The 27,459-nt window shown below is 39.0% G+C and overlaps 1 protein-coding gene across 3 annotated transcripts in view; it reads left to right on the plus strand.

Moving 5' to 3' along the window:
- LOC117345135 (lysophospholipid acyltransferase 5-like) overlaps positions 1 to 27,459 on the plus strand; it is a 54,567-nt gene that overhangs the window by 11,916 nt on the left and 15,192 nt on the right. For all 3 annotated transcript variants that reach the window (XR_004536353.1, XR_004536352.1, XM_033908120.1), the window contains exons 2-6: positions 11,194 to 11,301; positions 14,123 to 14,229; positions 14,868 to 14,996; positions 23,493 to 23,600; positions 26,990 to 27,063. Coding sequence is in view for 1 of the 3 variants with exons in the window: in XM_033908120.1 (XP_033764011.1) it covers positions 11,194 to 11,301; positions 14,123 to 14,229; positions 14,868 to 14,996; positions 23,493 to 23,600; positions 26,990 to 27,063 (526 nt within the window). In the remaining 2 variants the exon portion in view is untranslated. The remainder of the gene's footprint in view (positions 1 to 11,193; positions 11,302 to 14,122; positions 14,230 to 14,867; positions 14,997 to 23,492; positions 23,601 to 26,989; positions 27,064 to 27,459) is intronic.

Consider the following 27,459-nt stretch of genomic DNA (forward strand, 5'->3'; position numbering starts at 1 on the left):
GACATTATGATCATCAGTAAACATCCAGTAATGCACAAACATTTTTTGTTTTTATCTTGTTGTTGTTTAATTTTGAAATTTTCCCCTGAACAAAATATTTTTTCTGGCAGATTTTATGCAAAAATCATGTCTTTAAATCGCTTTTATGCTCTGGTAAATTGAGACTTTCTGTGTTTTGTACTTTAATTTATAGCTTATGAATTTTGTCCCCAAATACTGTGAAAATTCTCAATTTTGGTATGCAGTCCATTTTCTCAAAAATGATGGATATGTCCATTAAGGATATATATGCTTTTTTTGTGAGTTTTTTGTTCCTTTTTCTCCATGTGATGCACTTTTGTGTAAATAAAGTGCATCTCTTTCCCAATCATGCATCAAGTTAATCTTTTAAGTGGCTCACAGAAAGATTGAATGTACACCTGGAGTTAAGTGACATAAACGTGAAAAAATATTGCTCCAGACTCTTTTCTCTCAGGCTATATATCTATATAAACATCACTTCATTGTTCAGTCTCATCTTTGTGATTAGCTGGAAATTGTTATTTTGACTTCCTTGAAGAAAAAAAAAAAAAATGTTCTAGAGAAAATAATAGCATGTGGTATCCCAAAGTTCGCATTAATTATAACAGCAGGCTTGCATGAGCATGTCACAACTTTGTCCAGGCAGTCAGATTTATGTATATATATAGGTTTACCATGTTACATAAGCATAAAACAACCTTTATTGTATAATGAGATCTTTATAAGTAGCATTATATAAATCACATTATAATTAAATACCAATTGGACATTTGTATAAGTTAATGTATTATTACCAATATAATGTCTCTTATTACATAAGTGTGTAATCTCATTATGCAGAGGGCAATAGTTTAGTCTGTTAGAGCGCCCGCCATGTAACCTGAGGTGAAGAACCGAGGTGTCGTCTGACCCTCCACTCCCTATCCCTGTTTCTCGGGGAGTGTGTACTGTTGTGTCGTCTGACCCTTGACTCCCTATCCCTGTTTCTCGGGGAGTGTGTACTGTTGTGTCGTCTGACCCTCGACTCCCTATCCCTGTTTCTCGGGGAGTCTGTACTGTTGTGTTGTCTGACCCTCGACTCCCTGTTTCTCGGGGAGTGTGTACTGTTGTGTTGTCTGACCCTCGACTCCCTATCCCTGTTTCTCGGGGAGTGTGTACTGTTGTGTTGTCTGACCCTCGACTCCCTATCCCTGTTTCTCGGGGAGTGTGTACTGTTGTGTTGTCTGACCCTCGACTCCCTGTTTCTCGGGGAGTGTGTACTGTTGTGTTGTCTGACCCTCGACTCCCTATCCCTGTTTCTCGGGGAGTGTGTACTGTTGTGTTGTCTGACCCTCGACTCCCTATCCCTGTTTCTCGGGGAGTGTGTACTGTTGTGTCGTCTGACCCTCGACTCCCTATCCCTGTTTCTCGGGGAGTCTGTACTGTTGTGTTGTCTGACCCTCGACTCCCTGTTTCTCGCGGAGTGTGTACTGTTGTGTTGTCTGACCCTCGACTCCCTATCCCTGTTTCTCGGGGAGTGTGTACTGTTGTGTCGTCTGACCCTCGACTCCCTATCCCTGTTTCTCGGGGAGTGTGTACTGTTGTGTCGTCTGACCCTTGACTCCCTATCCCTGTTTCTCGGGGAGTGTGTACTATTGTGTTGTCTGACCCTCGACTCCCTATCCCTGTTTCTCGGGGAGTCTGTACTGTTGTGTCGTCTGACCCTCGACTCCCTATCCCTGTTTCTCGGGGAGTGTGTACTGTTGTGTTGTCTGACCCTCGACTCCCTATCCCTGTTTCTCGGGGAGTGTGTACTGTTGTGTTGTCTGACCCTCGACTCCCTATCCCTGTTTCTCGGGGAGTGTGTACTGTTGTGTTGTCTGACCCTCGACTCCCTGTTTCTCGGGGAGTGTGTACTGTTGTGTTGTCTGACCCTCGACTCCCTATCCCTGTTTCTCGGGGAGTGTGTACTGTTGTGTTGTCTGACCCTCGACTCCCTATCCCTGTTTCTCGGGGAGTGTGTACTGTTGTGTCGTCTGACCCTCGACTCCCTATCCCTGTTTCTCGGGGAGTGTGTACTGTTGTGTCGTCTGACCCTCGACTCCCTATCCCTGTTTCTCGGGGAGTCTGTACTGTTGTGTTGTCTGACCCTCCACTCCCTATCCCTGTTTCTCGGGGAGTGTGTACTGTTGTGTCGTCTGACCCTCGACTCCCTATCCCTGTTTCTCGGGGAGTCTGTACTGTTGTGTTGTCTGACCCTCCACTCCCTATCCCTGTTTCTCGGGGAGTGTGTACTGTTGTGTCGTCTGACCCTCGACTCCCTATCCCTGTTTCTCGGGGAGTGTGTACTGTTGTGTCGTCTGACCCTCGACTCCCTATCCCTGTTTCTCGGGGAGTGTGTACTGTTGTGTTGTCTGACCCTCGACTCCCTATCCCTGTTTCTCGGGGAGTGTGTACTGTTGTGTCGTCTGACCCTCGACTCCCTATCCCTGTTTCTCGGGGAGTGTGTACTGTTGTGTTGTCTGACCCTCCACTCCCTATCCCTGTTTCTCGGGGAGTGTGTACTGTTGTGTCGTCTGACCCTCGACTCCCTATCCCTGTTTCTCGGGGAGTGTGTACTGTTGTGTTGTCTGACCCTCGACTCCCTGTTTCTCGGGGAGTGTGTACTGTTGTGTCGTCTGACCCTCGACTCCCTATCCCTGTTTCTCGGGGAGTGTGTACTGTTGTGTTGTCTGACCCTCGACTCCCTGTTTCTCGGGGAGTGTGTACTGTTGTGTTGTCTGACCCTCGACTCCCTATCCCTGTTTCTCGGGGAGTGTGTACTGTTGTGTTGTCTGACCCTCGACTCCCTATCCCTGTTTCTCGGGGAGTGTGTACTGTTGTGTCGTCTGACCCTCGACTCCCTATCCCTGTTTCTCGGGGAGTGTGTACTGTTGTGTCGTCTGACCCTCGACTCCCTATCCCTGTTTCTCGGGGAGTGTGTACTGTTGTGTCGTCTGACCCTCGACTCCCTATCCCTGTTTCTCGGGGAGTGTGTACTGTTGTGTCGTCTGACCCTCGACTCCCTATCCCTGTTTCTCGGGGAGTCTGTACTGTTGTGTCGTCTGACCCTCCACTCCCTATCCCTGTTTCTCGGGGAGTGTGTACTGTTGTGTCGTCTGACCCTCGACTCCCTATCCCTGTTTCTCGGGGAGTGTGTACTGTTGTGTTGTCTGACCCTCGACTCCCTATCCCTGTTTCTCGGGGAGTGTGTACTGTTGTGTCGTCTGACCCTCGACTCCCTATCCCTGTTTCTCGGGGAGTGTGTACTGTTGTGTCGTCTGACCCTCGACTCCCTATCCCTGTTTCTCGGGGAGTGTGTACTGTTGTGTCGTCTGACCCTCGACTCCCTATCCCTGTTTCTCGGGGAGTGTGTACTGTTGTGTCGTCTGACCCTCGACTCCCTATCCCTGTTTCTCGGGGAGTCTGTACTGTTGTGTTGTCTGACCCTCCACTCCCTATCCCTGTTTCTCGGGGAGTGTGTACTGTTGTGTCGTCTGACCCTCGACTCCCTATCCCTGTTTCTCGGGGAGTGTGTACTGTTGTGTTGTCTGACCCTCGACTCCCTGTTTCTCAGGGAGTGTGTACTGTTGTGTCGTCTGACCCTCGACTCCCTATCCCTGTTTCTCGGGGAGTGTGTACTGTTGTGTTGTCTGACCCTCGACTCCCTGTTTCTCAGGGAGTGTGTACTGTTGTGTCGTCTGACCCTCGACTCCCTATCCCTGTTTCTCGGGGAGTCTGTACTGTTGTGTTGTCTGACCCTCGACTCCCTGTTTCTCGGGGAGTGTGTACTGTTGTGTCGTCTGACCCTCGACTCCCTATCCCTGTTTCTCGGGGAGTGTGTACTGTTGTGTCGTCTGACCCTCGACTCCCTATCCCTGTTTCTCGGGGAGTGTGTACTGTTGTGTCGTCTGACCCTCGACTCCCTATCCCTGTTTCTCGGGGAGTCTGTACTGTTGTGTCGTCTGACCCTTGACTCCCTATCCCTATTTCTCGGGGAGTGTGAACTGTTGTGTCGTCTGACCCTTGACTCCCTATCCCTGTTTCTCGGGGAGTGTGTACTGTTGTGTTGTCTGACCCTCGACTCCCTATCCCTGTTTCTCGGGGAGTGTGTACTGTTGTGTCGTCTGACCCTCGACTCCCTATCCCTGTTTCTCGGGGAGTGTGTACTGTTGTGTCGTCTGACCCTTGACTCCCTATCCCTGTTTCTCGGGGAGTGTGTACTATTGTGTTGTCTGACCCTCGACTCCCTATCCCTGTTTCTCGGGGAGTCTGTACTGTTGTGTCGTCTGACCCTCGACTCCCTATCCCTGTTTCTCGGGGAGTGTGTACTGTTGTGTTGTCTGACCCTCGACTCCCTATCCCTGTTTCTCGGGGAGTGTGTACTGTTGTGTCGTCTGACCCTCGACTCCCTATCCCTGTTTCTCGGGGAGTGTGTACTGTTGTGTCGTCTGACCCTCGACTCCCTATCCCTGTTTCTCGGGGAGTGTGTACTGTTGTGTTTGTGTCGTTGGAAGACACTTTACCCTAATTGCTCTGAATGGCATGCGACTGGCCTCCCATATGTTGCTCAGTGAGGTAGTCACCAACTACTACAAGGTCCCCTTCAAAATGACCCTTGCTGTCCATGTACAGGGCAATTAACCCAGCAAACATACAGTATACAGAGGAAGTTTGAAATTGAATTTAAGTTTGTATCAATTTTTCTGTAATTTCTCAGATCTTACAGATTTGTAGATTTCATAAGATGTTTTATAGAGGTGATAATTTCATGTCTCTTTTAATGTCTCTTATTAGTTCACCTGCCTGAAGGGCAAGTGAGCTTATGTAGTGGTGCAGCTTAACCTTCTTTCAAGGTCACATTGGTCAAATATTCTGAAATATTTAAACAACTTCTTAATAACCAAGAGGCCCAGGGACTTTGATATTGAGCCTTTAGCATGCTGGGGTGAAGGACTACCAAGTTTGTTTAAATGAATGACCTTGACTTTCATTCAAGGTCACAGTGGTCAGATAGGCTAAAATCTTCAAATGACATCTTCTCAATAACCAAGATGCCCAGGGACTTGATATTGGGTCTGTAGCATGCTGGGGTGAAGGGCTACCAATTGCAAGTTATTCGAAAGAATGACATTGAGCTTTCACGGTGAGAGCAGTCAAATAGGCTCAGATATTTCCATGACTTACGGCTAAAATATTTCCATGACTTATTTTCAATAACTGAAAGGTCCAGAGACCTTATATCTGGCTTGTAGCGTTCTTGGATGAAGGCTAGAAAGTCTGTTCAAATGAATGACCTTGATCATAATGGAAGTTTGAAAGAGTTAAATTGGCCAAAATATTTATAAGATTCACCTTTTCAAATAACTATGAGGCCCTGTGATCTTATATCTGATTATCTGGTCTCTGATACACTTGTTCTTAATTATTTTTATGTATGAACGGATTACTGGATAGCAGGTGAGCCATTAGGCTCTTGTTTTTTGTTTTTTTTTTTCTGGGCCATAATTTTTACAATAAAAGATATCTAAAGAAAAATTGTTGGTAACCTAATGATGAAGTGGATCATTACAACTTGACCTCAAGGTCAAAGGTCAAATTCCGTCCAGGTCAAACAACTTCTTGACTATAACGTTGAGTATATCTTAATGAAACTTACAATTGACTTGCATCTCCTAAACCCTATGTAAAATGTGCTTCTGTAATATAAGGTCACTTTAACCTTTTTCCTAAAGGTCAAATATTTTGTAAAACTTTTAAGATATATCTTTCACTTCACTGACAAAATGTAGTGCTCTCTCGTTGGATCATTGGGACTTAGACCTAAAGGTCAAAGGTAACAATAACAATGTCTTGTTGATTGTTATAAGTTCACAGGTACATGTAGATGGACAGTGGGTCACCTTTATTTCATTCCTAAACATATACTAAAATTGAACGGCAATATTTTGAAAACAATTTGTTAAGTTTATATTACAAGTCTAATTAGGAATTATTATTTGAAATTTGATGAGCTTTTTCCTGATTGGAAACATAAAAAGCTTAATATTGCAATTTATTCTCTTTTTCTGCCTGATGTTTGCTAAGGTTATCACTGTCAATATTGAGGGATATTTTGAAGCAGTGCCTCTTTCATGTAGTAGCTTGTGGCTACCTCCTGAACAACGTACAGAAGCTACCTTGAGCAGTTAGGATGAAGTGCATTTTCCATGGACACACCCATGATAGTACATAACGGCCTGTGATATTAACACATGAGAAACACAAATAGCCCTATATGTACTGAGAGTGAACCACATATCTCGGACCTTAACCCAAGATTACATTCAGTTTGAAGCTCTACTGACTAAGCCACTTTTACTCCTCAAACATGAAGTAACAGGAGTGATATATCACCTGAAAGACTGCTGTGTAAATTGCGTAATTTAAAAACAGAATATCACAAATGATTTGTGACGGTGTCCAAGCCGCATGTTAATCTGGATATCTTACACATGTCATTGCATTCACGCATGTCATTGCATTCATTTCTAAAATTGTATAAGGACATGTAACACCACAGTACATATTCTAGTTTGATAATGGTTTGGTTTTTGTTGGAAAATTTACTGTCAGGAGTGTTCACATCTATGGAATTATATTTAATATAAGTATATTTATGTATATATGTATGTATATATATATATATGAAAATTACCACTAAATTCCCCTGCACCACACTAAATATTTATTAATTAATTTAGCACATGATCGGATGTAACACATGGTTGGTTGTAACACATGATGTCTTAAATACGGTAAGACACTTGTTATAACACTATTGTGATGTCATACGGTAAGACACTTGTAATACCATTATTGTGATGTCATACAGTAAGATACTTGTTATAACACTATTGTGATGTCATACAGTAAGACACTTGTAATGACACTATTATGATGTCATACAGTAAGCCACATGTTATAACACTATTGTGATGTCATACAGTAAGACACTTGTTATAAAACTATTGTGATGTCATAGAGTAAGACACTTGTAATAACACTATTGTGATGTCATAGAGTAAGTCATTGTAATAACACTATTGTGATGTCATAGAGTAAGACACATTTGATAACACTATTGTGATGTCATACAGTAAGACACTTGTAATAACACTATTGTGATGTCATACAGTAAGACACTTGTAATAACACTATTGTGATGTCATACAGTAAGATACTTGTTATAACACTATTTTGATGTCATACAGTAAGACACATGTAATAACTGTAGTGTGATGTCATACAGTAAGACACTTGTAATGACACTATTGTGATGTCATACAGTAAGACACTTGTAATGACACTATTGTGATGTCATACAGTAAGACACATGTAATAACACTATTGTGATGTCATACAGTAAGACACATGTAATAACACTATTGTGATGTCATACAGTAAGAGACTTGTAATAACACTATTGTGATGTCATACAGTAAGACACATGTTATAACACTATTGTGATGTCATACAGTAAGACACTTGTAATAACAATATTTTGATGTCATACAGTAAGACACATGTAATAACACTATTGTGATGTCATACAGTAAGACACTAGTTATAACACTATTGTGATGTCATACAGTAAGACACTAGTTATAACACTATTGTGATGTCATACAGTAAGACACTTGTAATAACACTATTGTGATGTCATACAGTAAGACACTTGTAATAACACTATTGTGATGTCATACAGTAAGACACATGTAATAACACTATTGTGATGTCATACAGTAAGACACTTGTAATAACACTATTGTGATGTCATACAGTAAGACACTTGTTATAACACTATTGTGATGTCATACAGTAAGACACATTTGATAACACTATTGTGATGTCATACAGTAAGACACTTGTAATAACACTATTGTGATGTCATACAGTAAGACACTTGTTATAACACTATTGTGATGTCATACAGTAAGACACTTGTTATAGCACTATGGTGATGTCATACAGTAAGACACTTGTAATAACACTATGGTGATGTCATACAGTAAGACACTTGTAATAACACTATTGTGATGTCATACAGTAAGACACTTGTAATAACACTATTGTGATGTCATACAGTAAGACACTTGTAATAACACTATTGTGACATAAATACAGTAAGACACTTGTAATAACACTATTGTGATGTAATACAGTAAGACACTTGTAATAACACTATTGTGATGTCATACAGTAAGACACATGTAATAACACTATTGTGATGTCATACAGTAAGACACTTGTAATAACACTATTGTGACATAAATACAGTAAGACACTTGTAATAACACTATTGTGACATAAATACAGTAAGACACTTGTAATAACACTATTGTGATGTCATACAGTAAGACACATGTAATAACACTATTGTGATGTCATACAGTAAGACACTTGTAATAACACTATTGTGATGTCATACAGTAAGACACTTGTAATAACACTATTGTGATGTCATACAGTAAGACACTTGTAATAACACTATTGTGATGTCATACAGTAAGACACATGTAATAACACTATTGTGATGTCATACAGTAAGACACTTGTAATAACACTATTGTGATGTCATACAGTAAGACACTTGTAATAACACTATTGTGATGTCATACAGTAAGACACTTGTGATAACACTATTGTGATGTCATACAGTAAGACAAATTTGATAACACTATTGTGATGGCATACAGTAAGACACTTGTAATAACTCTAGTGTGATGTCATACAGTAAGACACTTGTAATAACACTATTATGATGTCATAAGTAAGACACTTGTAATAACACTATGGTGATGTCATAAAGTAAGACACTTGTAATAACACTATTGTGATGTCATACAGTAAGACACTTGTAATAACACTATTGTGATGTCACACAGTAAGACACATGTTATAACACTATTGTGATGTCATACAGTAAGACACTAGTTATTACACTATGGTGATGTCATACAGTATTATTTTAAATTGTTAAATGCATTCCATGTGGCATCAGCCACTCACCTAAACTGTCCTCAATTTACTTCATTATCTAACAAGGCTTTTCAGCAATGATAAACATCTGCATGCAGTAAATAATAGTTGATATATTAGTGTTACCTGACACATCTGAGTAGGTGTAAAGTTTGAAGGCTGGTCAGTACACAAGGGGATAGTTTCATAGAAATTAGCAATTTATTTCTATTTGGCTGAGGAATTTATATTGGGCTGTATTAATTTCAATTGGGACAAATTCATTTCTATTGGCCCAAGGAATTTCTATTGCGCTGTATTAATTTCAATTGGAGGGTATTTGTTTCTATTGCGCTGTATTAATTTCAATTGGAGGGTATTTGTTTCTATTGGGCTGTATTTATTTCAATTGGAGGGTATTTGTTTCTATTGGGCTGTATTAATTTCAATTGGAGGGTATTTGTTTCTATTGGGCCGAGGTGTTTCTGTCTGTGATTCTTCCTGTTCTTGGAAATTCACTGTCCACGCCAAGGATTTCTATTTTGTCGTGTTAAGTTTTGGCTGATATAATTTCTATTTTAGTCCGAGGTTGAGTGGCAGCTTCAGAATTTACCTGAGCTCTAGTCACCTTAGCCCTGTTTCTCATTCTTGTCCAACTAGTCAAATCCTTAGCTGAATGTTTACTGATCAGATTGTTATCTCAATTGTCATACAACTTTTAGCTCACCGGGCTGAAGGGTGCAGTATACTTTGTCTATCTATTTGGTGAGAACATACTCATGAAAAAAATCTTCCCCATATCTAAAATAGCTTAAAGACCTTGGGTCATGGTACTGGGCCTAGATGACATAGGGTCAAGGTATGTGGCCTAGAAGACCCAGTGTTATGGTATCGGGCCTAGAAGACCCCGGGGTCATGGTATTGGGTCAGAAGACCTTGGGTCATGGTATCGGGCCTAGAAGACCCCGGGGTCATGGTATTGGGTCAGAAGACCTAGGGTCATGGTATTGGGTCAGAAGACCTAGGGTCATGGTATTGGGTCAGAAGACCTAGGGTCAAGGTATTGGGCCTAGAAGACCTAGGGTCATGGTACTGGACCTAGGAGGCCTATAGGGTCATGGTATTGGGCCTAGAAGACCTAGGGTCATGGTATTGGGTCAGAAGACCTTGGGTCATGGTACTGGACCTAGGAGGCCTATAGGGTCATGGTATTGGGCCTAGAAGACCTAGGGTCATGGTATTGGGTCAGAAGACCTAGGGTCATGGTATTGGGCCTAGAAGACCTAGGGTCATGGTATTGGGCCTAGAAGACCTAGGGTCATGGTATTGGGCCTAGAAGACCTAGGGTCATGGTATTGGGTCAGAAGACCTAGGGTCAAGGTATTGGGTCAGAAGACCCAGGGTCATGGTATTGGGTCAGAAGACCTTGGGTCATGGTAGTGGGTCAGAAGACCTAGGGTCATGGTATTGGGCCTAGAAGACCTTGGGTCATGGTATTGGGCCTAGAAGACCTAGGGTCATGGTATTGGGCTTAGAAGACCTTGGGTCATGGTATTGGGCCTAGAATACCTAGGGTCATGGTATTGGGCCTAGAAGACCTTGGGTCATGGTATTGGGCCTAGAAGACCTAGGGTCATGGTATTGGGCCTAGAAGACCTAGGGTCATGGTATTGGGCCTAGAAGACCTAGGGTCATGGTATTGGGCCTAGAAGACCTTGGGTCATGGTATCGGGCCTAGAAGACCCCGGGTCATAGTATTGGGCCTAGAAGACCCTGAGTCATGGTATCGGGCCTAGAATACCTAGGGTCATGGTATCGAGCCTTAAAGACCCTGGGGTCATAGTATTGGGCCTAGAATACCTAGGGTAATTGTTTTGAGCCTACAAGACCCAGGGTCATGGTATTGAGTCAAGAGCATGCAGGGTTGAAGGGCTACCAGTTTGTCTGAATACTTTGACCTATTTTCGAGGTTACAGAGTCAAATGAAATTAAACCAAACTTACCCAAGGTTTTTTCATATTGAGCAAAGATATATTCAGATTAAAAGCATCGCCATGAATGACCTAAGTTGTTTACATTCCCCCCCCCCCCCTTTCTAATATTCCAAACCCCAACTCTTTGACAATTCATCCATTGAAATGTTTGTTATTTCAGGTTACCCCCTAGCTGTTCTATACCGGCGAGTAGTCTACGGCCAAACAGCTACAACACAACACATATTCTTCATCCTCACAGGTCTATGGATTGCTTGTTTTAACTTTGGTGAGTATAACAGGGCTTAGACTAGTCATTGAATGCATTTCGTACGATCCTACTGTGATTACGTTGTGGTCGGCTGATCTGCTTTTATCCTCCAGATTTTATAAGCAATAACAGTCAATATACACAATGTATTTGCTCTCGTTGGCCAATTTATGAATGTGAATTAAATCTAAGGTTCCATCAATGAAGAAAAGAACTCTAAATAACCAATTTATTACATTGCTGTTTTCTTGTACACATCTATTTTCCATTTTCTTTAGCTGATTTAATTGTCCGACCGCCAGTATAAAACCCCTGATCAGTACAACAGATGTTGTTATACTATCGATTATCAAAAAATAAAAAATCTTTGATGAAACTCTAGAAACTGCTAGGATATATAAATAGGTCAAGATGGAGGGAATGAAGCTCTGATCCCAAGGCTGCACCACACTAAGTTCTTTAGGACAGAGTTCTATACTAAGAAACTATAAATTTCTTTTCTAAAAATGTCACCTTTTGTATTCCCGTGATTGATAAAGAGGATCTTAAGTAGAAGATTTGAAGTATTGATTAATTACATGTAAGACGCTTATGGTGACAAGGAAATCGTGCAAAAATGATCAAGAAATCAATTTTATTTTCAGCTTGATTACATCTTTCTTAAATCCAACTATGTTCACTGAGTGCATTCTGAAACCCTTTAGGCCTCTTGTTTTTTGTTGCATTGCATTGTCTCTCCTTATAATGTAGCACATATTCTCTCAGGATGAACAATATAATTAGACGTCCTGGTCTGAAGGAATTAATCTAGTTATGGCATGGTGTATTGTTTCTGGGTCATTTTAAACTTTTCTGATACTACTTTGTCCAGAACAACCAAAGAGGTATAGAATGATTTCTGTATGGAGGATCCCTGGATCACATGAAAGCTGCATGTGTCTGTGGCTCCCAGGAATGTACTGAAGCAGAGAGATTTCAACCTAATTTAGTATTGATTGTTATTGAACATCCCAGTGCAAGATAAACCGAACGTGGAAACTCCAGACATATTCTACAGTGTGTAAACTGTCCTGAAATCTCCTAGTCCAATCAGCCTCGAGGTATTAAGTGTTGGTGTAGTTTAGACCGGTGTAGACTATCAAACCCAGCCTCGAGGTATTAAGTGTTGGTGTAGTTTGGTATGTTGCATTCTGGGGTGATTTTTTTACGAATTTTTAGTTTGTTCTAGTAAATGACCTAGACCTACAGTGTACATTAAGGTCACAGGGGTCAAAAGTATTAAAATATCTAATCAATAATTTCTCAATGACTAATATAAATGACACATAGACCTGATATTGGGCCAGTAGTATGCTTGGATGATGGACTACAAAACTTATTTTTGGTGGAGGTTAAGATCCCTGGATCTTTTGTCCTTTGCACACGATGGCTGAGTAGTCTCGTCGATAATGGAAAATAGTCAGTATCCCAACGATTAAATCAGGTGATCTGTATTCACTGTTTGGGAATCACGACAGACATTCCTCATCGACCTCAGTTTTACTTTAAACACAATAAATATTAATGTTAGATGTCCCAGGGCGATGACAACAGTCTGTATTGATTATGGAGGTCTTTAATTGACACAGTCGTCGTAACATATCTCACATTATACAGCTTGTTAACTTGTCCACCTTTGTACTGATGAAATACGTAGGATGAGTGGGGATCTGATAAACAATTTCTACATTTTAGTTTGTCATTTTTCAGGGCCGATTTGGGGCCGAATTTCGGCCCCATTCCCCACAGCAAAATTGGACATTTTTCTCAATCCTACCAGTTAAAATTCCCAATCGAATGATCTATAAAAAGATTATGTCTTTAAAAATCTGGATGGTGCCGTCCCATCTACGTTTATTGGTTATTCTGGCCTGATAAAGGGATAATGCTCTAGAGTCTAAATAAATATAGCATAGATCTATATTTGTGTCTACTTGTTATTTTTACCATTATGTCCATTTTTTCCAATTTACCTGTTGCCGCACATTTTTCCCAATCCCAAAGCCATAGGCCCCATTCCCAAAGTAATAAAAGCCCTGTTTTTCAACCAGTTTCAGCTTCATACTGGACCCTATTGCGATGGTTATCCTAGAAAAGGGCACCTGAAAATGATAAATTAACTTCATTTAATCTCAACACAAGTGCCTATGTTGAGGGTGAGAATGAGTGTTGTATATTTGGTATGTTAATGATGTGTGGATGTTTTATATCATGTAATCATAATGTCACACACATTAAATATTTAATCACTTTTCTTAATACATGCATTTTTCTGCTGAAAAGAAAAAACAACATTTGGAGTGAGTGTTTACAATCAGGAGTTTATTATACTTCTGGTAAGTCCTGATAAAAGTTATCTCCCTTATCGACGTAGCACAACAACTTAAAGCAATTGTGTATGAATATATGCAAATTGAATATGAAAGCTACAGCGTGAGGACAATGTCTATATGATCATTTTTGATGATGAGAAATAGAAATTATTGAACCTTGGAAAAAACAAAATTATGAATTACTTCCCCTTGGTATTGTCCCACATTGTCAAATATGTTGCACACTTTTGTACAATTGCAAACAAAACCTGTCTTTCCTGTTGTGTTACAAGTGTAGTGTGTTTGGTATATTTCAGGTTTCCATGCGATACACACCGTCCTGTTGTGTTACAAGTGTGTTTGGTATGTTTCAGGTTTCCATGCGATACACACCGTCCTGTTGTGTTACAAGTGTGTTTGGTATGTTTCAGGTTTCCATGCGATACACACCGTCCTGTTGTATTACAAGTGTGTTTGGTATATTTCAGGTTTCCATGCGATACACACCGTCCTGAATGTACTTGGAGTTTACATTATACTACAGACATGTGCTGGTACCAGGCTGTCGCTGTGGCTGGCCATTATATTCAACAACGTAATGTATCATTCAATATTGAATATGTCACAGACAGGAAAATATTAAACACAAGCAACTGATGAATATTAAATAATATACAATGTACATGTATATAATATTAACAAATGATGAATATACAACGAGTTATATAATACAAACAATTGATTGATAGTCAACATGGTAACTACCGATGGATATTCAACCATATATATAACAGAAACAGATGTTGAATAAATAGTGGAATATTCAACAACAAAACACAAACAACAGATGGATATTCAACAATATATATATATTACACAAACGACTGATGATTTTTATTTTTTGAACGATACATGTAATGTCGTGTACATACTAGATACTCTATGTATTAGGTATACCTCGTGTTGGGCTATTACATACTAGATACTCTATGTTTTAGGTATACCTCGTGTTGGGCTATTACATACCAGATACTCTATGTTTTAGGTATACCTCGTGTTGGGCTATTACATACCAGATACTCTATGTTTTAGGTATACCTCGTGTTGGGCTATTACATACCAGATACTCTATGTTTTAGGTATACCTCGTGTTGGGCTATTACATACTAGATACTCTATGTTTTAGGTATACCTTGTGTTGGGCTGTTACATACTAGATACTCTATGTTTTAGGTATACCTTGTGTTGGGCTATTACATACTAGACAACTATGAAGATATTTGCTGGACCACACCCCACTGCGTCTTGACCCTGAAACTGACCGGTCTGGCGTTTGACCTGTATGACTCGCAGAAGAAGGAGGTAAAAGAAAAAGGAATAAATTCAGTTTGTTTCTTTTCTTGAAACTGGATTTAATTCATGTTTATATATCAGACTTGTTTGAATTCAGTCAGTGTTTGCTATAACAACACAAGTCATGATTCTAGGTTTCTTATAGGAATTTAACTGATCGAAGGATATCACAGAAAACAGTAATTATTGTCCTTTCTGGCCCCAGTTTGATCAATATTTCAAGGAAAGGACCAAGGTGAGCTTATGCCATACCGTGGCGTCCGTCTGTCAACAATTGACTTATTTGACTTTTTAGCCCACCATCATCAGATGGTGCCTAGTTATGCATATCGCATTTTGAGACCTATCGGAAAACAACATGGCCGACAGGCAGCCATCTTAGATTTTGACAATTGAAGTTTGTTATCGCTATTTCTGAGAAAGTACTGAAGGGATCTTTCTCAAATTTCATATGTAGATTCCCCTTGGTGCCTTGTTATACATATCGCATTTTGAGACCTATCGAAAAACAACATGGCCGACAGGCAGCCATCTTGGATTTTGACAATTGAAGTTTGTTATTGCTATTTCTCAGAAAGAACTGAAGGGATCTTTCTCAAATTTCATATGTAGGTTTCCCTTGGTGCCTAGTTATGCATATTGCATATTGAGACCAATCGAAGAACAACATGGCCGACAGGCAGCCATCTTGGATTTTGACAATTGAAGTTTGTTATCGCTATTTCTCAGAAATTACTGAAGGGATCTTTTCTCAAATTTCATATGTAGGTTCCCCTTGGTGCCTAGTTATGCATATCGCATTTTGAGACCAATAGCAAAACAACATGGCCGACAGGCAGCCATCTTGGATTTTGACAATTGAAGTTTGTTATCGCTATTTCTTAGAAAGTACTAAAGGGATTTTTCTCAAATTTCAAATATAGGTTTCCCTTGGTGCCTAGTTATACATATTGCATATTGAGACCAATCGGTAAACAACATGGCCGACAGGCAGCCATCTTGGATTTTGACAATTGAAGTTTGTTATCGCTATTTCTCAGAAAGTACTGAAAGGATCTCTCTCAAATTTCATATGTAGGTTTCCCTTGGTGCCTAGTTATGCATATTGCATTTTGAGACCAATCGAAAAACAACATGGCCGACAGGCAGCCATCTTGGATTTTGACAATTGAAGTTTGTTATCGCTATTTCTCAGAAAGTACTGAAGGGATCTTTCTCAAATTTCATATTTAGGTTCCCCTTGGTGCCTAGTTATGCTTATCGCATTTTGAGACCAATAGCAAAACAACATGGCTGACAGGCAGCCATCTTGGATTTTGACAATTGAAGTTTGTTATCGCTATTTCTCAGAAATTACTGAAGGGATTTTTCTCAAATTTCAAATATAGGTTTCCCTTGGTGCCTAGTTATACATATTGCATATTGAGACCAATGGGTAGGGGACTCAAAATTGTACAAATGATGGGGCCGACCCCCTGGGGGCCTCTGGGCAGGAGCCAAAAGGGGTCAATTTGGCTAATTGATATAAATAACTTCTTCTCTGAAACTAAGCAATGGATATCACTCACATTTGTATGGTAGCATGGTCATGGGGTGTGGATTCAAAATTGTCCGAATGTTGGGGTTGACCCGGGCCTCCAGGTGGCTGAGGGGTGGGTCCAAAAGGGTCAATTTGGCTGAATTGATATGAAAAACTTCTCTGAAACTTAGCAATGGATGTAGCTCCTATTTGACTGGTAGCATCCTTTTGGGTAGGGATTCAAAATTTTATAAAGGAAGGAACTGACCCCATGGAGAGCAGAGGGCGGGGTCAAAAGGGGTCAATTGGTTTTAACAACTTCTTTTCTGAAACTAAGCAATGGATATCACTCACATTTGTGTGGTAGAATCCCTATGGAGTTGCGCCAAAAGTCAATTTCATTTCATGGATTAATACATTTTTTGGCATAAACACCTCACGTACCCATATAAAATGCCTATGATATATTGACATAGCAATACCAGTGACAGATATACTTAAGCATCATTCTTGTTTCATATCTCATGAAAACCAGGTGAGTGATACAGGCCCTCTGGGCCTCTTGTTTAATAGAAAGCATTACTTAAACAGAAATCTAATTACCGTATTTGACCTAATAAGGGCGCAGGGCGCGGGTAATTGACAGTGGGGGTGCCCTTATTAAGATTAGTTATTCTGAAGTTTTATGAAACAGACTATACCTTATAGCAGAATACCCAAGGTTGTGGAAACGGTAAAATATTCAGTCATAAAAATATTCCAGATGAAGATATCTATTCATTATTATATATTAAGCTTAAACATGACTTGAATACTCCTGTAAACTTGTAAACCATGCCAGCTGATCTTTAGACCAGAGAACGTGTGTTCCACCATTTATGTTCAAATGGAACTCTTTTGTGTTCTATTTATAGAAACAGGTGATTTCCCTAGATCATATCAGACATCGTTTTCTTTGACCTAATAATTGATTTACAATGTCTTTTACTAGATCTAGCTTTCTGTTCTGAACAAAAGTTATTTATCAACAAGAAAGAAGTCTTTACTTTATCTTCAAGTAAAGATGGTAAGTTATTATTTGTATGTGTGTTTAGTTTTGGGTGCTCTTTGCACTGACATGTCATCTGTAGCCTGTAGGAATACACAAAATGTGGCGAAAACATGTGTTCCAGTTACTTAATTTGCTGAAGAAAATTGAACACATAAAGTAGCAAAATATTTCACATGAATTATTACTTTTGAACACCATTTTGACACTCAGTCAAAGATTTATTTCCTTGAAAAAAGGTAGGGGCGCCCTTATTAGGTCAAATACGGTAACTGCTTTTCTATGGAAAGCTTTGAGTTGAGGAATATTTCCTTAAAAATGCTGCATCTCCGATAAGGAGTTGTTATGATCAATTTGAAACAAGAATAAGTCGTTCTATAGTTTTTTACTATCAGGTTATATATACTTTGGGTTTTTACCACTTCACTTTAATGCTACATTTAAAAAAAAAATATTGATATTAAATATATTTCTATAAGGTGGGTATGCCATTTTATGTGTTTCTGTGACCAGCTGCGTACACAGTCGACAGTGTAGTATCGTTGTATTAAGGGACGTGTTTCTGTGACCAGCTGCGTACACAGTCGACAGTGTAGTATCGTTGTATTAAGGGATGTTGTGTGTTTCTGTGACCAGCTGCGTACATAGTCGACAGTGTAGTATCGTTGTATTAAGGGATGTTATGTGTTTCTGTGACCAGCTGCGTACACAGTCGACAGTGTAGTAATATTGTATTAAGGGATGTTGTGTGTTTCTGTGACCAGCTGCGTACACAGTCGACAGTGTAGTATCGTTGTATTAAGGGATGTTGTGTGTTTCTGTGACCAGCTGCGTACACAGTCGACAGTGTAGTATCGTTGTATTAAGGGATGTTATGTGTTTCTGTGACCAGCTGTGTACACAGTCGACAGTCTAGTAACGTTGTATTAAGGGATGTTATGTGTTTCTGTGACCAGCTGTGTACACAGTCGACAGTGTATAGTATCGTTGTATTAAGGGATGTTGTGTGTTTCTGTGACCAGCTGTGTACACAGTCGACAGTGTAGTATCGTTGTATTAAGGGATGTTGTGTGTTTCTGTGACCAGCTGTGTACACAGTCGACAGTGTAGTATCGTTGTATTAAGGGATGTTGTGTGTTTCTGTGACCAGCTGTGTACACAGTCGACAGTGTAGTATCGTTGTATTAGGGGAATGTTGATAGAACTGGGCCAGAAATGATGAAATAAGTTGTATTTACATATTTGCTATCTATATATATGGCCTAATGTTGTGTTTTTATATAGATGGTGATCCACGACTTGCCCGGTAATTTAGTGTGAAGTCTCTAATCCCACTTAACATTGAAATCACAAGCTTTCTCTTTACTTTACCATTAATATTTTATAATTTCATCATTTGCTGCTGAAAAATAATTTCATAAGTGATATATATGAGTAATCAATTTACATTTTGTGTACAGCAACATAATCTTTGTAGTTTTTGGCACACGCTTAAACGATACGGTAGCGTTCTGTGTGAGGCTGTATCCAGTATAACATAGTGACATTTAAGCATTATATAACTGCAAATAAGCCTCACCAATCAGAAACAACATGGTCGACAGACAAGTGAAGATTGTTATCACTATTTCTCAGAAAGCACCAAAGGGATCTTTCTCAAATTTCATATGTAGGTTTCCATTGGTCCCTTGTTGCACATATTGCATTTTTGGACCAATCAGAAAACAACATGGCCGACAGGCAGCCATCTTGGATTTGGACAATTGCGGGTTGCTCCTGCTATATCGTGTTATATAAAGTTATTAAATGTTTTGAAAATTAAGTGAAAGAAGGAAGATGAAGAGAAAAGATCAATCTTTCATTTGACTGATATGGATCATTCAATGTTGGGCACCAAGATCCCTCTGGAATCTCTTGTTATAATCCCCAGGGTTGTGTGTGACTTAATGCTTTTATCTTATGGTTGTGTTTGCATTAACACCAGAAATGTCTTCCTCTTTCTGTTGCTGTATGGTGATATATTTTACACTTTATCATAATTGTATTGTAAGATGATGAATATACTTATAAGATATATGCTACGTTATTCTTGTAAGTGCATTGTGGTTCCCTCCCTTAGAATGCCAGCATAAAACATCTTTCAAGCGAAAGTTTGAGGCAATAGCTCTTTCTTTCTTCCTTTCTTTCTTTCTTTTCAAAATTTCCCAGAATCTCTCTCAAGATCAGTTCAAGGTCAGTGTGATGTTTCCAAGGTCACAACTACAGTATCGTCCATAAATTGACTTGTACTCGTAACTCCTATTACCTTTAAACACACTTTTAAAAATATAAATTATTTCTGAAATTGTAGTCAAGTACTCCGCTTATTTTGCACACACACACACAGGCTCTATAGATTTCTACACTTTAGCAGAAACATAGTAGACAACTTGTCAGTGACAAGAGATGTTAGCGAGTTTATTATTTACTACCTGTCCTGTGAGATTTTACTATGTACAATACACTACCTGTCCTGTGAGATTTTACTATGTTACAGTACACTACCAACCGTGTGAGATTTTACTATGTTACAGTACACTACCTGTCCTGTGAGATTTTACTAGGTTACAGTACACTACCAGCCGTGTGAGATTTTACTATGTTACAGTACACTACCTGCCGTGTGAGATTTTACTATGTTACAGTACACTACCAGCCGTGTGAGATTTTACTATGTTACAGTACACTACCTGTCCTGTGGGATTTTACAATGTTACAGTACACTACCAGCCCTGTGAGATTTTACTATTTACTATGTTACAGTACACTACCTGCCGTGTGAGATTTTACTATGTTACAGTACACTACCTGTCCTGTGAGATTTTACTATGTACAGTACACTACCTGCCGTGTGAGATTTTACTATGTTACAGTACACTACCTGCCGTGTGAGATTTTACTATGTTACAGTACACTACCTGCCGTGTGAGATTTTACTTTGTTACAGTACACTACCAGCCCTGTGAGATTTTACTATGTTACAGTACACTACCTGTCCTATGAGATTTTACTATGTTACAGTACACTACCTGCCGTGTGAGATTTTACTAGGTTACAGTACACTACCAGCCGTGTGAGATTTTACTATGTTACAGTACACTACCTGCCCTGTGAAATTTTACTATGTTACAGTACACTACCTGTCCTGTGAGATTTTACTATGTTACAGTACACTACCAGCCCTGTGAGATTTTACTATGTTACAGTACACTACCAGCCCTGTGAGATTTTACTATGTTACAGTACACTACCAGCCGTGTGAGATTTTACTATGTTACAGTACACTACCTGTCGTGTGAGATTTTACTATGTTACAGTACACTACCAGCCGTGTGAGATTTTACTATGTTACAGTACACTACCTGTCCTGTGAGATTTTACTATGTTACAGTACACTACCAGCCCTGTGAGATTTTACTATGTTACAATACACTACCTGTCCTGTGAGATTTTACTATGTTACAGTACACTACCTGTCCTATGAGATTTTACTATGTTACAGTACACTACCTGTCCTATGAGATTTTACTATGTTACAGTACACTACCAGCCGTGTGAGATTTTACTATGTTACAGTACACTACCTGTCCTGTGAGATTTTACTATGTTACAGTACACTACCAGCGGTGTGAGATTTTACAATATTGGATATCAAACAAACTCCAAGCATGGCTACATACACAGAGGCACAGACAACAGATTTGTTTGTGTAACACAAATTGAGAATTTGTTGATGCTGTACATCTACTTATTTTCTGATTTAAACCTTTAATAATTTAAGTCACTTTGCCGTGTTAGCGTATTTGAGATGGATATAAATAGTAACACACTTGGGAAATCAAGTCAGAAGTACCTTGTCCACCCGTTGTGTGCATTATTTCGCATCATAGTCTCTTTTTAAAATTGACTCTGTCTCTATGTAATATTCTGATCTAATTAATCCATTGGACATTGTAATAAAAGATGAATGTTCAAAATATGAAACAGAGATTTATTTAAGTTAAATGTGTCTGTTATAGATTTTCTTCAGAAAATGGTTGGTTTATCCAGAAAAAATGATAGTGTTTTTTACAGAAAATAATCGTTTTAGCAACATACTTATCGTTTGATTTATTATATAAATTTCCTTAGAAGCAGGTGAACAATAAAGGACCATTTGGCCTCTTGTTTATTTTAGTGTTTGAGTATTGGTGCGAGATCACCCAATTTTAAACAGATCACTTTAAACGTAGTCGGCTTGTTAAATGTGATTTTACGTGGTATTTTCCTGAGTGACATTTAGATTAATTTTAGTTATTGTCCTGACATGTCTGTCTCATACTAAGTTGTCAACCAATTTATTTCAAACTTTGCACAGTTTGCTATGACATAAAATTCTACTTTCTCTGTAGCATTTTGATCAGACAGTCTTGCGTTTTAGTATTCACTTGATATGATAATTTCTTTTTGTCATGGGACTGGTGTATATTGTGCTGGCCGTGTTACTCTGGTTATTGGCAGAATGATCGGTAAACTGCACTTTGTTGAGCGCTTATCGTATGTAAACCGCTTGTAGAAAGACATTTGTCCATGTTATATTTTCAGTCTCGGGTCCGCTCATTGTATCATGGTCCTTTTTTTACTGGAATAATTTTTTGTCAATATATCCATGGTATTGTTTTTTATCATTCTTAAGTTAGGGAATGTGAAAAGCTGATCTTACTTCGTTTTTCTTAAGTTAGGGAATGTGAAAAGCTGATCTTACTTCGTTTTTCTTAAGTTAGGGAATGTGAAAAGCTGATCTTACTTCGTTTTTCTTAAGTTAGAGAATGTGAAAAGCTGATCTTACTACGTTTTTCTCAAGTTAGAGAATGTGAAAAGCTGATCTTACTTCGTTTTTCTTAAGTTAGAGAATGTGAAAAGCTGATCTTACTTCGTTTTTCTTCAGTTAGAGAATGTGAAAAGCTAATCTTACTTCGTTTTTCTTAAGTTAGAGAATGTGAAAAGCTGATCTTACTACGTTTTTCTTAAGTCAGAGAATGTGAAAAGCTAATCTTACTTCGTTTTTCTTCAGTTAGAGAATGTGAAAAGCTAATCTTACTTCGTTTTTCTTAAGTTAGAGAATGTGAAAAGCTGATCTTACTACGTTTTTCTTAAATTAAGTAACTAAGTTTGGGAACCAGAAAACCTAGTGTGACTACATTTTTCTGAAGGAAATTTGACGTAGTAGCTAAAGGAGCAGGATTTTTTCAGAAGTTAAAAATCTATGAATGTCACAATTTTGATAATGATTTTTTGGTCAAATAAAAGATATGAATACTTTTCAGTTGTTAAGGTTGACGACCATTGCCATTAATACAACACAATACTGTTATAATATGAAGGTCATTGTCATGTTGGCGACCATTGTAACACAATACTATGAAGGTCATTGTCATGTTGGCGACCATTGTAACACAATACTATTATAATATGAAGGTCGTTGTCATGTTGGCCACCAATGTAACACAATACCGTTATAATATGAAGGTCGTTGTCATGTTGGCCACCATTGTAACACAATACTGTTATAATATGAAGGTCATTGTCATGTTGGCGACCATTGTAACACAATACTGTTATAATATGAAGGTCATTGTCATGTTGGCGACCAATGTAACACAATACTGTTATAATATGAAGGTCATTGTCATGTTGGCGACCAATGTAACACAATACTGTTATAATATGAAGGTCATTGTCATGTTGGCGACCAATGTAACACAATACTGTTATAATATGAAGGTCATTGTCATGTTGGCGACCAATGTAACACAATACTGTTATAATATGAAGGTCATTGTCATGTTGATGTCCAATGTAACACAATACAGTTATAATATGAAGGTTGTTGTCATGTTGTTGTTTATCTGTTTGTAAGGAGAAGCTGTCAGCAGAACAGAAAGCTACCGTCCTAAAGGAGCCGCCATCGTTACTGGCTATGCTGGGTCACGCATTCTTCTTTGGGGGATACCTGGCTGGACCTCAGGTAATGTGTAACGATGACATCAGAAGGTAAAAACTACTGTCAAACATGTAATGATGACATCAGAAGGTAAAAACTACTGTCACACCTGTAATGATGACATCAGAAGGTAAAAACTACTGTCACACCTGTAATGATGACATCAGAAGGTAAAAACTACTGTCACACCTGTAATGATGACATCAGAAGGTAAAAACTACTGTCAAACGTGTAACGATGACATCAGAAGGTAAAAACTACTGTCACACCTGTAATGATGTCATCAGAAGGTAAAAACTATACTGCCAAACGTGTAATGATGACATCAGAAGGTAAAAACTACTGTCACACTTGTAACGATGACATTAGAAGGTAAACACTACTGCCAAACATGTAATGATGACATCAGAAGGTAAAAACTACTGTCAAACCTGTAATGATGACATCAGAAGGTAAAAACTACTGTCACACCTGTAATGATGACATCAGAAGGTAAAAACTACTGTCACACCTGTAACGATGACATCAGAAGGTAAAAACTACTGTCAAACGTGTAATGATGACATCAGAAGGTAAAAACTACTGTCACACCTGTAATGATGACATCAGAAGGTAAAAACTACTGTCACACCTGTAATGATGACATCAGAAGGTAAAACTACTGTCACACCTGTAACGATGACATCAGAAGGTAAAAACTACTGTCAAACTTGTAATGATGACATCAGAAGGTAAAAACTACTGTCACACCTGTAATGATGACATCAGAAGGTAAAACTACTGTCACACCTATAACGATGACATCAGAAGGTAAAAACTACTGTCAAACGTGTAATGATGACATCAGAAGGTAAAAACTACTGTCACACCTGTAATGATGACATCAGAAGGTAAAAACTACTGTCACACCTGTAATGATGACATCAGAAGGTAAAAACTACTGTCACACCTGTAACGATGACATCAGAAGGTAAAAACTACTGTCAAACGTGTAACGATGACATCAGAAGGTAAAAACTACTGTCACACCTGTAACGATGACATCAGAAGGTAAAAACTACTGTCACACCTGTAATGATGACATCAGAACATAAAAACTACTGTCACACCTGTAATGATGACATCAGAAGGTAAAAACTACTGTCACACCTGTAACGATGACATCAGAAGGTAAAAACTACTGTCACACCTGTAATGATGACATCAGAAGGTAAAAACTACTGTCACACCTGTAATGATGACATCAGAAGGTAAAAACTACTGTCAAACGTGTAACGATGACATCAGAAGGTAAAAACTACTGTCACACCTGTAATGATGACATCAGAAGGTAAAAACTATACTGCCAAACGTGTAATGATGACATCAGAAGGTAAAAACTACTGTCACACCTGTAACGATGACATTAGAAGGTAAACACTACTGCCAAACATGTAATGATGACATCAGAAGGTAAAAACTACTGTCAAACCTGTAATGATGACATCAGAAGGTAAAAACTACTGTCACACCTGTAATGATGACATCAGAAGGTAAAAACTACTGTCACACCTGTAACAATGACATCAGAAGGTAAAAACTACTGTCAGACGTGTAATGATGACATCAGAAGGTAAAAACTACTGTCACACCTGTAATGATGACATCAGAAGGTAAAAACTACTGTCACACCTGTAATGATGACATCAGAAGGTAAAACTACTGTCACACCTGTAACGATGACATCAGAAGGTAAAAACTACTGTCAAACGTGTAATGATGACATCAGAAGGTAAAAACTACTGTCACACCTGTAATGATGACATCAGAAGGTAAAACTACTGTCACACCTGTAATGATGACATCAGAAGGTAAAACTACTGTCACACCTGTAACGATGACATCAGAAGGTAAAAACTACTGTCAAACGTGTAATGATGACATCAGAAGGTAAAAACTACTGTCACACCTGTAATGATGACATCAGAAGGTAAAAACTACTGTCACACCTGTAATGATGATATCAGAAGGTAAAAACTACTGTCACACCTGTAATGATGACATCAGAAGGTAAAAACTACTGTCACACCTGTAACGATGACATCAGAAGGTAAAAACTACTGTCACACCGTGTAACTGATGACATCAGAAGGTAAAAACTACTGTCACACCTGTAACGATGACATCAGAAGGTAAAAACTACTGTCACACCTGTAATGATGACATCAGAAGGTAAAAACTACTGTCACACCTGTAATGATGACATCAGAAGGTAAAAACTACTGTCACACCTGTAATGATGACATCAGAAGGTAAAAACTACTGTCACACCTGTAACTGATGAACATCAGAAGGTAAAAAACTGTCAAACTTGTAATGAATGACATCAGAAGGGTAAAAACTACTGTCACACCCTGTAAATGATGACATCAGAAGGTCAAAACTACTGTCACACCTGTAACGATGACATCAGAAGGTAAAAAGACTACTGTCAAACGTGTAATGAGGACATCAGAAGGTAAAAACTACTGTCACAACCTGTAATGATGACTCAGAAAGGTAAAAACTTACTGTCACACCTGTAAATGATGATAGCAGAAGGTAAAAACTACTGTCAACAGACTCTGAATGATGACATCAAAGGGTAAAAACTACTGTCACCACAACCTGTACACGCAATGACATCAGAAGGTAAAAACTACGGTCAAAAAACGTGTAACGTGAATCGAGAAGGTAAAAACTACTGTCACACCTGTAACGATGACATCAGAAGGTAAAAACTACTGTCACACCTGTAATGATGACATCAGAACATAAAAACTACTGTCACACCTGTAATGATGACATCAGAAGGTAAAAACTACTGTCACACCTGTAATGATGACATCAGAAGGTAAAAACTACTGTCACACCTGTAATGATGACATCAGAAGGTAAAAACTACTGTCACACCTGTAATGATGACATCAGAAGGTAAAAACTACTGTCACACCTGTAACGATGACATCAGAAGGTAAAAACTACTGTCACACGTGTAATGATGACATCAGAAGGTAAAAACTACTGTCACACCTGTAATGATGACATCAGAAGGTAAAAACTACTGTCAATCGTGTAATGATGACATCAGAAGGAACGGTCAAATCGTCCTTACTTCTGAATGTTGGTGATTAATGTGTTACAACTTTAAGTTAAACTACTCTACAATTTACTGATTTTGTGGAGTTAAATTTCATAGTTGTCATAGCTGGAAATTTTTCATTGAATAACAAGTGTCTTAACTTTTGTGTACTTATATTAAATATTAAGATAATTTTAATATTTTCAATGACTGAGAATAGAATGAAATTGACTTTCAACAAGTATTACCAGACTTTACATCGATATAGTGAAATGGAAAAATGTTTACAGTTTGTATTTGTTAATGTTTACAGTTTAGTATGAAGCGTTACCTGTCATTTACAAGTGGAACTCTCCAAGAAAAGCCCTCGAAGGACCCTCCGGCCAGGTATAATGATATAGTCGTGATGACCCTCCGGCCAGGTATAATGACCCTCTGGCCAGGTATAATGACCCACCGGCCAGGTATAATGACCCTCTGGCCAGGTATAATGACCCTCTGGCTAGGTATAATTACCCTCTAGCCATGTATAATGACCCTCCGGCCAGGTATAATGACCCTCTGGCCAGGTATAATGACCCTCTGGCCAGGTATAATGACCCTCCAGCCAGGTATAATGACCCTCTGGCTAGGTATAATTACCCTCTGGCCAGGTATAATGACCCTCTGGCCAGGTATAATGACCCTCCAGCCAGGTATAATGACCCTCTGGCTAGGTATAATTACCCTCCAACCAGATATAATGACCCTCTGGCCATGTATAATGACCCTCCGGCCAGGTAT

The sequence above is a fragment of the Pecten maximus genome, chromosome 16, assembly GCF_902652985.1.
Source record: "Pecten maximus chromosome 16, xPecMax1.1, whole genome shotgun sequence".
Taxonomy (NCBI): domain Eukaryota; kingdom Metazoa; phylum Mollusca; class Bivalvia; order Pectinida; family Pectinidae; genus Pecten; species Pecten maximus.